Source organism: Lolium perenne, chromosome 4, assembly GCF_019359855.2.
Source record: "Lolium perenne isolate Kyuss_39 chromosome 4, Kyuss_2.0, whole genome shotgun sequence".
Lineage (NCBI taxonomy): Eukaryota > Viridiplantae > Streptophyta > Magnoliopsida > Poales > Poaceae > Lolium > Lolium perenne.
This window is the reverse complement of record NC_067247.2, coordinates 370,991,095-371,005,893: the sequence shown is the minus strand read 5'-3', so window position 1 is coordinate 371,005,893 and position 14,799 is coordinate 370,991,095. Positions and strand designations below refer to the sequence as shown.

At 51.4% G+C, this 14,799-nt stretch overlaps 2 protein-coding genes across 2 annotated transcripts; both read left to right on the top strand.

Annotated features, from left to right (window-relative positions):
• Positions 1–6,902: 6,902 nt before the first annotated feature.
• Positions 6,903–7,884, top strand: LOC127326884 (uncharacterized). The gene is made up of 2 exons (XM_051353660.2): positions 6,903–7,148; positions 7,234–7,884. Exons 1-2 carry the CDS (start codon positions 6,921–6,923, stop codon positions 7,882–7,884), a joined length of 879 nt encoding a protein of 292 aa, XP_051209620.2. The 5' UTR covers positions 6,903–6,920.
• A 297-nt stretch (positions 7,885–8,181) lies between these two features.
• On the top strand, positions 8,182–10,020 carry LOC127326875 (uncharacterized). The gene is made up of 3 exons (XM_051353653.2): positions 8,182–9,551; positions 9,653–9,826; positions 9,906–10,020. The coding sequence occupies exons 1-3, from the start codon at positions 8,182–8,184 to the stop codon at positions 10,018–10,020; spliced, it is 1,659 nt and encodes a 552-aa protein (XP_051209613.2).
• The last annotated feature ends 4,779 nt before the right edge of the window (positions 10,021–14,799 follow it).

Below are 14,799 nucleotides of genomic sequence, written 5' to 3'. Positions count from 1 at the left end.
CTTCCTCCTTGGTTGTGCATGAAGCGGAAGTTCATTATGATGCCGTTGCTCATACAAGGCCCGAAGCAACCCGGGAACGACATTGATGTGTACCTGAAGCCATTAGTCGAAGAACTTCTACAGCTGTGGTCCCTAGCAGGTGTACGTGTGTGGGACGAGCACAAGCAGGAGGAATTTGACCTAAGAGCGATGCTTTTCGTAACCATCAATGACTGGCCTGCTCTTGGTAACATTTCAGGACAGTCAAACAAGGGATACAATGCATGCACACACGGTTTACATGAGCTCGAAGGTGATTATTTGGAAAAAGGTCAGAAGGTCGTGTACCTGGGGCATCGTCGATTTCTTAGGCTTACCCATCCCGTAAGAAAGAAAGGCAAGCATTACAACGGTGAGGCTGATCACCGGAGGAAGCCTCCCCATCGTGATGGTGTTGATATATTTGGTATGGTCAAGGATCTAGATGTAATATTTGGAAAGGGTCCTGGCGGACGGTCTGTTCCGAATGACGATGCCGGACACGCGCCCATGTGGAAGAAGAAATCTATATTTTGGGATCTACCCTATTGGGAAGTCTTAGAGGTCCGCTCTTCAATCGATGTGATGCACGTGACGAAGAATCTTTGCGTGAACCTGCTAGGCTTTCTACGGGTGTGTACGGGAAGACAAAAGATACACCGAAGCACGGGAGGACCAGCAACGTTGGAAAGACCCCAACAAGCTGCATGAGAGAGTCAACTGACGTCATTTATCCAGCTACGCTCGTACAAAATCAGCGACGGACAGATTTTTTGAATGACTTACCAGTATCAAGGTCCCGTCCGGCTTCTCCTCCAATATAAAGGGAATAATAAATATGGAGAAGAAAACATTCCGTAACTTGAAGTCTCATGACCGTCACGTGATAATGACACAGCTTGCTTCCGATTGCATTGAGGGGGCTTCTACCGGAAAATGTTCGACCGCCCATTGTGAAGCTATGTGCATTCCTCAATGCAATTTCTCCAAGGTAATAAATCCAGAAATTCTACCGAGGTTGCAAAATGATGTGGTCCAATGTCTCGTTAGTTTTGAGCTGGTGTTCCCACCATCCTTCTTCAATATTATGACACATCTCCTCGTTCACCTGGTCGATGAGATTTCCATTCTCGGTCCTGTGTTTCTACACAATATGTTCCCCTTCGAGAGGTTCATGGGAGTCTTGAAGAAATATGTTCATAACCGTGCTAGGCAATAAGGAAGCATCTCCAAGGGCTATGGAACAGAGGAGGTCATTGAATTCTGTGTTGACTTTATTCCTGACCTTAAGCCGATTGGTGTTCCTGAATCGCGGCATGAAGGGAGACTAAGTGGAAAAGGCACGCTAGGAAGGAAATCAATGATATGTAGGGACGGGATTTCTTTGACTCAAGCACACTACACAGTCCTACAAAGTTCCACATTGGTGGCTCCGTATATCGGTGACCACAAGAACTTTCTACGCTCCCAGAACCCGGGGCAGTCGAACGATTGGATTAGACGTGAACACATGTCGACTTTCGGCGGTTGGTTGCAAAAACATCTCCTGAATAACGAACATATTGAAGATCAGTTGTACTTGCTGGCCCAGACACCATCTTCGACTGTAGTGACTTTCCAAGGGTACGAGATAAATGGGAATACATTTTACACGATCGCCCAAGATAAAAAGAGCACCAACCAAAACAGTGGTGTCCGCTTTGATGCAATAATGAATGAAGGCCCAAATGACACATATTATGGTTACATAGAGGATATATGGGAACTTGAGTATGGACCTTCTTTTAAGGTCCCTTTGTTTAGGTGCAAATGGGTCAACAAAACAGGAGGCGGGGTTCAGGTAGACAAGTTGTATGGAATGACAACAGTGGATCTCAACAATCTTGGGTATAGAGACGAACCATTCGTCCTAGCCAAGGATGTGGCCCAGGTTTTCTATGTGAAGGATATGTCTACCAAACCAAGAAAAAGGAAACATAAGGAAACAAATACATCAAACGATGAGCCAAAGCGCCACATAGTTCTTTCTGGAAAAAGAAACATCGTGGGAGTGGAGGACAAGACAGACATGTCAGAAGATTATAATCAGTTTGATGAAATTCCACCCTTCAGAGTGAACATTGATCCAAGCATCAAGTTAAATGATGAAGATGCTCCATGGTTACGGCCGAAGAAGATTAATTAAATGATGAAGATGCTCCATCATCAAGTTAATTGAAGAATGTTCATGGCACAAATGAGTATGTCAACATGGCAATCAATTTCCCATTTATTTTTGTGTAATCATGTAACTGTATGTAAGATATTAAAAGTGGAGATGCGCCACGGGAGATTTCCCAACCCTTTCCCCAACACTGTTAGATGAGATGTAGTCGTTCAGGGGCTTGGCAAGGCGTATCGATGCTCCTTTTATAGGCACGGCACCTCTTCTACTTTGTCTTGTTCCTTCGACAGGGCGTCGTGCGCTACATGCTTTATCTCATCGAGCAGTGCGTCCACCCATGCGTTCTTATCCTGCCGACATCTTTAGTCCCGGTTGTACCCACCAGCCGGGACTAAAGGTTACCCACACGTCCTTATCCCACCGACAGTTTTTGGCGCCACTGCGTTCCCGCCTATTTTTCTTCCCGCGCTTTCCACTGCTTCCCGCCTCCGTCCTCCCGCCATTTTTTCACTATATATATGTTGGCTTGGCCTCCATTTACATATCACATCTAGACTCATATCTGCAAACCTCATCACCAGGTCACATGGCTTCCATCGTATCTCTAACCCTCCGGGAGGCGGAGGCGCTTTGCGCGTCGAACTACCCCTGCCCGCCGGGCTACCGCGTCCCTACCGGCTGGTTGCTGAGCGTCGGAGGGGTACCGGTCCCTCCTGTCCCTCTAGGTGTGGCGCGCGAGATGGCCATCACGAACCACTACTACTTCGAGCTCACGCCAGAGCAGCGGAGGAATCCCCAGTGGCATCCCGACTACAGCCCGACTTGGGAGAGCTTCTTCATCAATCGGCGTGAGAGGGCGCTCGCCAGGCACGAGGAGGGCGGCCCGCCTCCTTCGAACTTCAACGAGGCCGGCCGTCGGCTGTGGTGGCGCGACCGAACTCTCCAGGGCGTCATGGCCCACCGTGGCCCCCGCCTGCGCTACCCTCAGTCCCAGCCCACGCGTGCTCTCCCGCCGAGGTTTGACTACCGTGACCCCGATGCCAGCGACGATGATGACGGCGACTACGACGACTACAGTGGCGAGTACTATAGGGCTAGGCACGAGTATGACTGAATGACTCGAACAGTCGAATCTGGCCATGTATCTTAATTAATTTTCAGTTGAGCTAGGCACGAGTACTATAGGGCTAGGCACGAGTACTATCTGGCCATGTATCTTAATTAATTTTCAGTTGAGTTCTGTACTTTAATTCCACATGTAATCTGGCGGGAAACTTTTCTCATCATCAGCGTCTGCCACAACGACTTTATTGAAAATACAATAAAATAGATAAACAACTAGTCTAGTCGATCTACTCGTCGTCGGAGGTTGTCTCGGTCCAAATGTCGTCCCACCGAGGGTCGTTGTTTCCGGCGCTGTCGTAAGCGCGCGCGCCGCCAGCTCCGGGGTGTTGTACGTGCCGAGGGTGAGCCGGAAGCCACCGGCACGCATCTCGGCGTAGAACCCACCGTTCGGCCGCGCCGGACGCCACGGAAACCGGACGAGCCGCGACGGCGCGGCGGCATCCCGGCGACGAATGAACGGAGGCGACGGCGACGTGTGGTTCCGCAGCGCACGCGGCGCTTTATAGCACAGCGATGCGGCAAGTTTGGCGACAGGTGGCGCGGGGAAGCGGCGGGCGTGGCACGTGGAAGCGGCGGCGACAGGTGGCGCGGAAGCGGCGGGCGTGGCACGTGAAGCGGCGGCGACAGGTGGCGCGGAAGCGGCGGGGCGTGGCACGTGGAAGCGGGATCTACAGCCGCACGGCGGTGGCGGCGGGGCGAGGCACGTGGAAGCGGCGGCGACACGTGGCACGGGAAGGGACACGTGTGGCGGTGGCGGTGGTGGGCAGTACACGGCGGTGGCCCGTACATGGCGGTGACGGTGGTGGCCAGGCGGTGGCGGTGGCGGTGGTGGGCAGTACACGGCGGTGCCGACGGTGGGCACACGGCGGTGGCGGTGGTGGGCAGGCGGTGGCGACAGTGGCCACTACACGGCGGTGACGGTGGTGGCCAGCGGTGGCGGTGGCGGTGGTGGGCAGTACACGGCGGTGCCGACGGTGGCCAGTACACGGCGGTGGCGGTGGTGGGCGATACACGGCGGTGGCCCGTACATGGCGGTGGCGGCGGGCGGGGCACGTGGAAGCGGCGGCGACACGTGGCACGGGGAAGGGACACGTGTGGCGGTGGCGGTGGTGGGCAGTACACGGCGGTGGCCCGTACATGGCGGTGGCGGCGGGGCGAGGCACGTGGAAGCGGCGGCGACACGTGGCACGGGGAAGGGACACGTGTGGCGGTGGCGGTGGTGGGCAGTACACGGCGGTGGCCCGTACATGGCGGTGGCGGCGGGGCGAGGCACGTGGAAGCGGCGGCGACACGTGGCACGGGGAAGGGACACGTGTGGCGGTGGCGGTGGTGGGCAGTACACGGCGGTGGCCCGTACATGGCGGTGACGGTGGTGGCCAGCGGTGGCGGTGGCGGTGGTGGGCAGTACACGGCGGTGCCGACGGTGGCCGCACACGGCGGTGGCGGTGGTGGGCAGGCGGTGGCGGTGGCGACGGGGCCACTACACGGCGGTGACGGTGGTGGCCAGTGCGGTGGCGGTGCGGCTTTTTTTCATTTGAAATAAGGCGGGAATGAAATTTTTAAAAAATTGGCCTTTGGACCCGGTTTGTATTACAAACCGGACTAAAGGCCTTTTTGCGCGCGCAGCGAAAAACGCAGCAAAATTGGCCTTTTTTCCGGGTTTGTATTACAAACCGGGTCCAAAGGGGGGCCTTTGGACCCGGTTTGTAATACGCACCGGGTCCAAAGGGGGGGGGGTTATAACTGCTCATCTCCTTCCTCGCGCAAATCAATCGCGCGAGGAGGAGAAACTGCGCCGCCAAAGGCTGCCCGTTCTTGCCGCCGCCGCCGCTTCTCCGCACCCGCGCTGTCGCCGCCTCCCGCGCCCACGCCGCCGCCGCGCTCATCGCCGCCGCCGCCCTCCCGCGCCCACGCCGCCGCCCTCCCGCGCCCACGCCGCCGCCGCCCTCCCGCGCCCGGCCGGCCTCGTCCGCGTCGCCCGCCTCCTCTCCACCGCCGCTTCCGCCGCGCCGCCGCCGTCCGCCTCTCGATCTCCACCGCCGCCGCCGTCCGCCTCCTCCACGCCGCGCCGCCCGCCTCCCCTCCGCCGGCCGCCACCGCACCGCGCGCCTCCTCCTCGATCGGCAAAGGTGAGCCCGGCCCCCCGCCTCCCCTCCCCTTTTTTTTTTTTTTCATTTGTTAGATTATAGTGTAGTTAGTTTGTTAGAAAAATTAGTGTAGTTAGTTTGTTAGTAAAATTTAGTGAAAAAAAAATAGTGTAGTTAGTGTGTTAGAAAAATTAGTGTAGTTAGTTTGTTAGTAAAATTTAGTGAAAAAAAAAATAGTGTAGTTAGTGTGTTAGAAAAATTAGTGTAGTTAGTTTGTTAGTAAAATTTAGTGAAAAAAAAAATAGTGTAGTTAGTGTGTTAGAAAAATTAGTGTAGTTAATTAGTTTGTTAGTAAAATTTAGTGAAAAAAAAAATAGTGTAGTTAGTGTGTTAGAAAAATTAGTGTAGTTAATTAGTTTGTTAGTAAAATTTAGTGAAAAAAAAAATAGTGTAGTTAGTGTGTTAGAAAAATTAGTGTTAGTAAAATTAGTTAGAGAAAAGTTAGAAAATTAGTTAGTTAGTGTTAGTAAAATTAGTTAGAAAAAAGTTAGTAAAATTAGTTAGGAAAAAGTTAGAAAAGTTAGAAAATAGATTCATTTGTGTCGGCGCCGCCCCCCGCGCGCGCCGACGACTTAGACCGTGGCGGTGCCGAGTCCGTAGCGGTGCCGCCGCGACATAGACTTAGGGTCGCGAAATAGAGAAAGAGCGAGCGAGGAGGAGCGCCGAGTCCGTGGCGGTGCCGGTACTGCCGGCGCCCCTGCCGACGCCCCCGAAACAGGGTCGTGGAACGCGGCGTTAGTACAAAAGTAGTGAAGTTTTTTATTTAGCACAATATCATGTTCTTTATTTATATTAGTATACATATATGATTTGTTTTCGTAGCTACGATGCCGCGACAGCGACAGCCGGCGGGCCGTGGTCTGACTCTCACCGAGGAGATGGAGCAGATGGGGGAGGTCCGGGACTGGGCTCCGCCAGGGTGGCACTGGGAGGTCTTAGCTTCCGGGTCGCGCACCTTGGTGCGGAATCCGGTCCCGTTGTCGACCCGGATATTCTTTGGTGGAGGTCTTATGGGCCACGGTCGTTTAGAGGGAGCCGGCCCCGCCGGAGGAGGTAGCTCAGCGCATTGAAGCGGAGGACCAGCACGTTCGCCGTTACATGTACGCGTTAGACAACATGTATAGGACCGGATGGAGCGTTATGCGGGGATCTCATGTTAGCTATGCTCCCGTTGTTGTTCCGTGGCTTTGGGGGCACACCCAGCGCGGCTCAGGACCCGGTCGGCGCCCTCTAGGACCCGGTCTGCGCGGTTGAGTGGTTGTAGTAGTGATTGATATGTATTAGGGTTAAATAAACATGAACCCGATCTATGTATGCATGTAACTGCAGTATCTGCTTTCAGCACTATATTATCGATCCTTAGTTAAGAACTACACATATGTAACTCCATTTTCAGTTTTCTGCATTATCCTTAATTTGATCATATGATGGTTCCTATGTATAGCTTGCAGGTCGTTGTAGAAAGCATGGAGAGAGATGAAATTCAAGAAAATTTCATGGAGGAACTCATAGCAAACGGTACTCTGGATGATCGCGACGACGACGTTATTCCAGATGATGGCGGTGACGATGTCACCGCAACTTATTTGAATGCCTCCGGTGAGGGAGCGGAGGATATTGAGGAAGAAGATCCTAGTGGCGCCGGTGAGGAACAAGATCATCATAATGGCTCCCGAACTGTAGTTATCACCGAGGTATATAAATTAATTAAGCCGCTGTTGATCGACTAGATGCATTAACTAATGAAATTGTACTGACTATGAACTATTTCTTTTTTAGCCCTCCGGATCGAGCACTTCTTCTGTAAAGTCGAGGAAGCGAGGCCCGGCCAAAAAGTTGGATGACGGTGTTAGGCACGACATCACCCACATCGAGAATGATGGTAAACCGATTGCTCCAGAGAAAGGTGCAAAGGCATTTATAGCTCAATGCGGAGTGCTTGTTAGGGACCACGTCCCGATCACCGTTCGAGAATGGCACAAGCCGAAGGGACTAGTGCTGTCTGCAGAGGAAGAAGCTCAAGGTCTTTATATCGATGATGTAGCCAAAAACAGCATTATGAACAAGCTCATGGCACATTTCAACATAGTACCCGAAGAGGGGGGTGACGCTGAGAAGGCCAAGATGGAGCAGGCCCTCCGCGAGTTTGGCAAGAAGAAGATGGCCGAACTATTCAAGAGCCACAAGAAAAGATTGCGCCGCCTTATCAAGTTAAAGAAGACTCCGGACAGTGAGAAGGTAAAAAGTCACTGGGACGAATTCGTGAAGTACAGCACGGAGTCAGAAGAATTTTTGAGAAGGTCGGAAATAAATAAGGCAAATGCTGCGTTGAAGCTATATCACCAAATTCTGGGTCCAGGTGGATACAGGGCTAACCGTCCTAAGTGGGAGGCAGCTGAGGCGGAACTGACCAAGAAGGGATCAGATTAGGGACACACGGTTGGATCGAACGGTGCAAGGAGTGGTTCTACGGGATTGGGGGAACGTTGGATCCAGAAACAGGGAAGTGCATCTATAAGAAAGCTCATCTGAAGGTTCCCATTGATGCCCTGGAAAAGGCACATAGGGACGTGGAGGCGGGGTTGTTCCAGCCCGAAAGAGAGAACGATGAGCTGACACGCGCCCTTGGGAACAAAGAACACGGCGGACGAACACGAGGCACAGCAGGCTCCGTTCCGTGGAAGTATGGCTTTCCTGCGGAAAGGAAGAGATTTCCTGATAAAAGCCATGAGAGGAGGAAGGCAAGGGAAACAGACCGCCTCGGCTAACTTAGAGGAGGGTATGAGCACCATGCAAGCCCAATTAACCATGGTAACCCAAGTACTTACATCTCAGATGGCTCGGGGGCAGGCTGTAGATCCTGCACTGCTCAATGCCATCGCCCCGCTGCAATCTCAACCACACCGGAAAAGCAGCGTGGCTTCCTCTCAGCAGGTGGATAATGATGATGCTGATGACCAGGTGGTCGAGCCTCCTCGCTACCCCCCCGTGGATGATCTCACTGAGAGCCGTCCTTGTGAGCTGCATGTTAAAGTTTTCAACCTATCCTTCAAGGCGGCGGTCGGCATCCTCTTACCTACAAGGTCTTACCATTGCCGTCCGGTCCAAGACGACTTTGCTGTTGTGATGGTGGATGAAGTGTTGAGAGAGTATGAGGGGTTGGTGCTTGAGCACCCTGCAGGTGAAGATGGGGAAATCAAAGAACTGGGAGAAGCCCGTAGAACCACCGTGCAATGGCGGAAGGAGAACATTGTGTTTCCAGGTGAGAAGCCAACAAGCAGGCCACCTCCGCCTCCTCCGCCACCTCAGTCTCCTCCGCGTGATGATTCTCCTCTGCGCGATGATGATTCCCCTATCCATGACCAGTCTCCTCCGCGTGAAAATACTCCGCCGCCTCCTCCTCCTCGTCAGGAGACTCCGCCGCTTCCACCTAAGCAAAAGAGGAAGCGGTCCGCGGCACCTCCTACAGCTCCGAAGAGATCATCAACTCCAATGAGGGAACAGACTCCAGAGTTGTTGCCACATGAGCAGACTGAAGAGCAAAAGGCGTTTCTTGCAACTGCGCCGAAGAAGATGTTTATTCCACCGCAGACAGTGAAGCACTTTGCCGAGACGAGAATGAAGAGACCTGAGCCGAGAGCTGATTATGACCGCTCTCTTGGACAGTCCTCTAGAGCGATGAAAGAAGCAAAAAAAGTCGCCCAGCTTGGACAGCAGGACATTCAGGCCGCACCCCACTTCATCGTGGAGCCATATCATGATCCAGAGACGGCATCGATGATCGAACGGGCGGCTAGAGCTCAGGGAGCATCAGTTGAGTACGAAGATTACTATCCGACGGCTCAAATGGTAAACAAGTATAGATACGGATCTGATCTCGTCAAACCTGGCGAGCTCGCGCGTCTAGGGACTCAGATGCGAAGGTTGCATGACTGGTACCTGAAAGCCTGTCGAAGAGGTGATCGCTACCTCACGTTGTATCTTAGAGATGAGCATTACTTCCGGGGGGAAGACGAGATAAACATTGACGTAGAAGAACTGTTTCAGTTATTCAATCAAGATGCCCTCGACAAAGCTGTCATCAGTTGCTACTGCCTGTAAGTGATTTATTTGTGTAATTAAGTTTGTAGCTCATTCATTTGCACTAACAATTATCCTCATTATATTCTTTGTGTATGCTATACATTTAATTATGCAGAATGAAGAAGCTGGAATACAAAAGAGGCAAGCTCCTACCGCTGGGGTTCATAGACCCAAACACAGTTCATGAAGTTACGGTTCGAGACTTCGCCAAGGACACAGAGGACAACATCGTAATGTTTTTAGAGAAGCAAGCAGACAAAGAGGATATATTCTTTCCCTACAACTTCAAGTGAGTGTTATATATAACATACATTATGCTTGTGCACCTTCCACTTTATTCTCGTAATCATTGAGCTATGCTTGTGCAGTTTCCATTTTATTCTCCTAATCATTGATCTTCACCTTGGAGTCGTAAACGTCATGGACTCGAAACGTAAAGAATATGCGGAATGGGCGGACATGGCTGCCATCCTCCAGAGGTAGTTTCAATCAATTTCGTATTGGCATCTTCATCTGCTCTAATTCGAAGATATCATCAACTAATCAATTACTCATTTACTCATTATTTTTTGCCGGGCAGGGCTTGGAAACGGTTCATCAATACTGTTCCGGGTGAATGGAAACCGGAGCTTACATTTAGAGATTACCCTGTAAGTAGTACTATATATATAGCTATGTCCGTGAAACTTTATATATGATATTTACTTTCAATACGATGCTTGATTATTAGTTTGATCGAACTATTTTTTCGTAAAGTGTATGAGGCAGGAAAAAGGGAATAACTTATGTGGATACTACGTCTGCACCTTCATGCGTGACATGTCCTGTCCCAAGGGTGGGGATGCCCAAATACACCACACTCGTGTACGATAACAAATTTTCACAATTAATCTTAATTAGTACCATCTATTGTATTGAGTTCCATTCATATATTGATCTCCTTTTTTAAATATAGATGACACGCCTGCGGGACACTCTCATAACAGCGGATCAAATAAAAGCAATTCAAGAGGAAATCGCGGGATTCTTTATTACCGAGGTCCTTACCCCAGGTGGAGAGCACTATCGGAAGATCGTGACGTCGGACGATATTCGTTCAGGAAAAGTTGTATTGTAAATATGCATGCATTACGTGTACTGTGTTGACTATGTCGTGTACTGTTGACGATGTCTATATATATTCATGACGATTTTTTGTGGTTTCTTGAATGATATATATATGCATTGCTGAAACTCTGCCGCGGCAAGGGAAACAGACTGTTTCTCTGCCGCGGCAGAGACACGCTGGTACAAAAATCTGTGCCGCGGCAGAGAAATAGCAATTCTCTGCCGCGGCAGAGAAACATAGGCCCGGTTCGTACCACGAACCGGGACCAAAGCCCTTCCACCGCGAGCTCCCTGGCCGCACCACGTGTCGAGGCCTTTAGGCCCGGTTTATGTTTGAACCGGGACTAAAGGGTACCCCCTTTAGTCCCGCCTTGTTGGTCCCGGTTCGGGAACCGGGTCTAAAGGCCCAAATGGACCGGGCCTATTGCCCCGTTTTCCACTAGTGCCTGTACCTATATATTCATATAGTGGATTGCTAGCAGGACGTAGCGACCCTCCACCGCGGGGGCGTGAACCTGGGTACGTCGTGTACCGCCTCGCTCCCGGAACTTCCGTCGTCACCTTTCTCTAAAACCCAAGCCCCTCATGGTGGGCATTGCCGAGGAACCGCCTCGTCAATTGGCGCCGTCTGTGGGAAAGCGTCGACTGGATTTCGTTATCCGGGCGGGATCCATCGAGTTCATCATCATCAACAACGCCTATGCTGATCAACCTCAACAAACCAGCAGCGCGTCCGATCTATGTTAAAAAGCAGCGTCGCAATGCACGTGTAGAAAGAAGAAAAGAAGGAGAAGGCAATCAAACTCGCTGATACCACACAGGCACGGAACGGTGCCGTGGTGCCGTATTTCGATCGGCCGTGCGAGTATGCATATGATACAGGAATCTCTAAGAGGCCAACCCGAGCATGCCTCGTTTCAGAGTACAAATTCATCTCGAATACAAACATGGCTAGCAGCATCGGAAGCCACGTGAAGCCATGTCCTACTGAATCCATGAGAGAAAAGTAAAAGGAAGTACCACGCAGAAAAACAGATCGGATCAGCCCATGTCCCAGGATGAGAAAAAAAGCAATCAATCGTTTGGAATTGAAAGTGGATCAAGTTTCAAAGCAATACAAGCAAGTACTCTGTACGAAAGGAAAAAAGGAAATTTAGGTTGCAGACAAGTCTAGCGAAGGAAAAAAGAGAGTTTCACATCTTCTATCGGGTGCTAGCAATCCACGAGGAAGAGGCATCAATCAGCAGCCAGCTAAGCTTACGAGTTTACATGATGAAGACAACGACAGGGCGGACTTTACTCGAGCCCGGCGATATCTTGAACCAGCAAGACCAGATCGGAACAAACTTCGACTGCTTCACCGCGCACAGTCGCCACGCTCGGGAGTTCGCCGGCCATGGAACCGACATCGTGGACCCGATATATTCGGGTGCTCGCCCCGTCAACTGCTCTGCTCGGTCGACCGCGCCCGTCATGGCGCACTCATCTTACTCGGGAGTTCGCCGGCCATGGACCCAACATCGCGGACCCGATATATTCGGGTGCTCGCCTCGTTAACTGCTCTGCTCGGCTGACCGCGCCCACCGTCACGCACTCGTTGTACTGGGGCTCGCCTGCCGCGGACCCGACATTACGGACCCGATATATTCGGATGCTCACCCGTCGCGGATTGGCCACATCAACTGCGTCCTCTTCATCGGCCACGTCAGCCAAGGCGCCGCATGGGCTATTTTGGATGGCGCAATTACTTCAGCGGCGCCCGCCGCACCGACTATCTTGGATGGCGAATTACTTCAGCTGCGCACGTCGCATAGACTATTACTCCCATCGGGAGCGCCGGTTCGCTGGGCGTTGGTCCGCTAGAATCCACGCCGGAATTCAAGAAGATATGATCACCACGCCCGAGGCCCAACATCTACTACGTCAAGATCTACTACGTCGCTGAGAAGCATGATCACCACGCCCGAGGCCCAACATCAGCGCTACCAGGCGCGCGGTGCAGATTAACTATTTGTGGCGGTAATCATGCCCCGTCGTAGGATCCGGTCTGTGGATCTCGCCGGGAAAGGTGAAGGCGGCAACGCAGAATCCCAATTTCCACGCAGCAGGACTTTGGCTTGAGAGTCCAGTCGTCGCTACGCGTGCACCCGACGGCTCACTCGGGTCCAAGCAATATTGATTGAGCAGGAAGGTCAAATAAGGAGTCATCGATCAGCACGCACATGGATCGCGTTAGCCAAAGGTGTCACTGAATCGGCATCATGCGAACTCTCCAGAAAGCATCAGATTGGCCGCCCGGCACATGTTGTCATCCCGGTCTGTGTCCAAACTTGGAAACATCAGCCGTGTTCGGTCCGGGTTCAGTTCAGCCGGGCAAGTACCAAGGCGGGCAGCAGACCCATCGCTTCACGTTCGGGAAAACCACGAGCAATCAGCGAAGTACGGCACGCTTGGAGAGTCTGCCTGCATGGAATTAGCGGCCAAGATGCTAATTGCATGGGCAAAACAGCAATCAACCAATAACCATGATACTCCACGTGAAGAAGAAGAAAAAGAGATCAGCAGCAGCATTTGCATCGGCAAGTTATCAGTCTACTCTGCAGTATATTTTGTCTCCACCGCCTGGGACAGCCTCATCGCCATCACAAATACTCCGGCGCTACGAGTGACTCCGCGACATGGTGATCAAGCAAGAGCGTGCAACTAACTTGCACGTACGGACTTCACTACTTCGACGGATTTCACTACTCCTCGGACGAAGACGAGAAGACGGTGACAGTTAGCACACCCGAATACTCGGGGGCTGCCGACGACAACAGCAAAAATTCATCGGCATCTACAAGCAGAAGACCCGAGTCGAGCACCTCCTCAGATGAAGACCTCTTACTCCGATCGGGAGCACCGGTTCGCTGGAATTACTCGGGGGCTCCTGGAATATCTTCGAGCTACTGCGGTTACTCCCATCGGGAGCGCTGGTTCGCTGGAATTCAAGAAGACATGAAGACTATTACTCCCATCGGGAGCGCCGGTTCGCTGGAACCCGAGAAGATATGAAGAATTGCAGTAATTCGGGACACCCGAACTGCATCGTCAGGAACCTTGTTTGTATATTACAACGAACCTCGGTGCTCACGTGCGGTGACCCAGCATACCACTGCATGTTGTAGTATACAAGTCGTTGATATGATCTTTGTGAAGGGGCTTCCTCACAAATTGCCATATCCCTCAGAGTGGTACAACAGAAACATTGCAGGTCATAACACTCCATACTTTATTACAAACACTGTCTTAACAAGTTGGTATTCTCACAGGTCCTATGAGAACACCCTAAGATACTACTTAAGTACGATTACAACTCATAACAAATATAAAGAGCTCAACAACTTATTTAGGTAAGTTCTACGTTGCTCGGCTCTATGATACTAGGGTATGTCACTACTCCTCCACCTCCGTGTCATCTGGTCCGTAGACTATTCCATAGTCTACGCCTTCCACTCCGCCGGTAAGATCAGGTTCATCGTAGACCAACTCGTAGCTTCCTTCTGGTGCTCCATCGTTGATAGCCTCCACTTCAGGATCACAGTCTAGCAAGGGTGTCGAAAGAAAGTGAGTACAGAGGTACTCAGCAAGTTCTAAAAGAATAAAAGGTGTTTGATGCACTAGCTACGACCATTGATCAGGAAATCGCAGGTCAATGCATGTTTTGAAAACATTTCTTCAAAAGGTTGCTTTTATTATGAAAACTATGCCCGTCAGTCTTCACAGGTTGACTAGAACTTCGTGGAGTTCCTTTCCTGCCGCGTTCGCAGTTCCCTTCCCGGAACAAGGAGTGACAGCCACAATTTGATACACTCTGCAGAGGTGCATTACTTTTCCCACAAGAGATCTCACCCTTTTTGCCATCCGCAGGGACTTGCCCCCGTTCACACTTCCTTTGGTGTGAGGCCAGGTATAAAGATCCAAGCCCACACCGCCTTCTCCGCGACTGCAAACCCACCCTTTTGTCCACCCGTACACCTCCAGTAGACTTTCCCCCGATAATACGGCTTTACTCATGATGTACTTTGGACAATCCTTCATAGATCGTAGAGCCATCATCACTAATGGATGGGGATTTAAAAGGCTATCCCAACCTACGGCAGTGCCTCCAACACC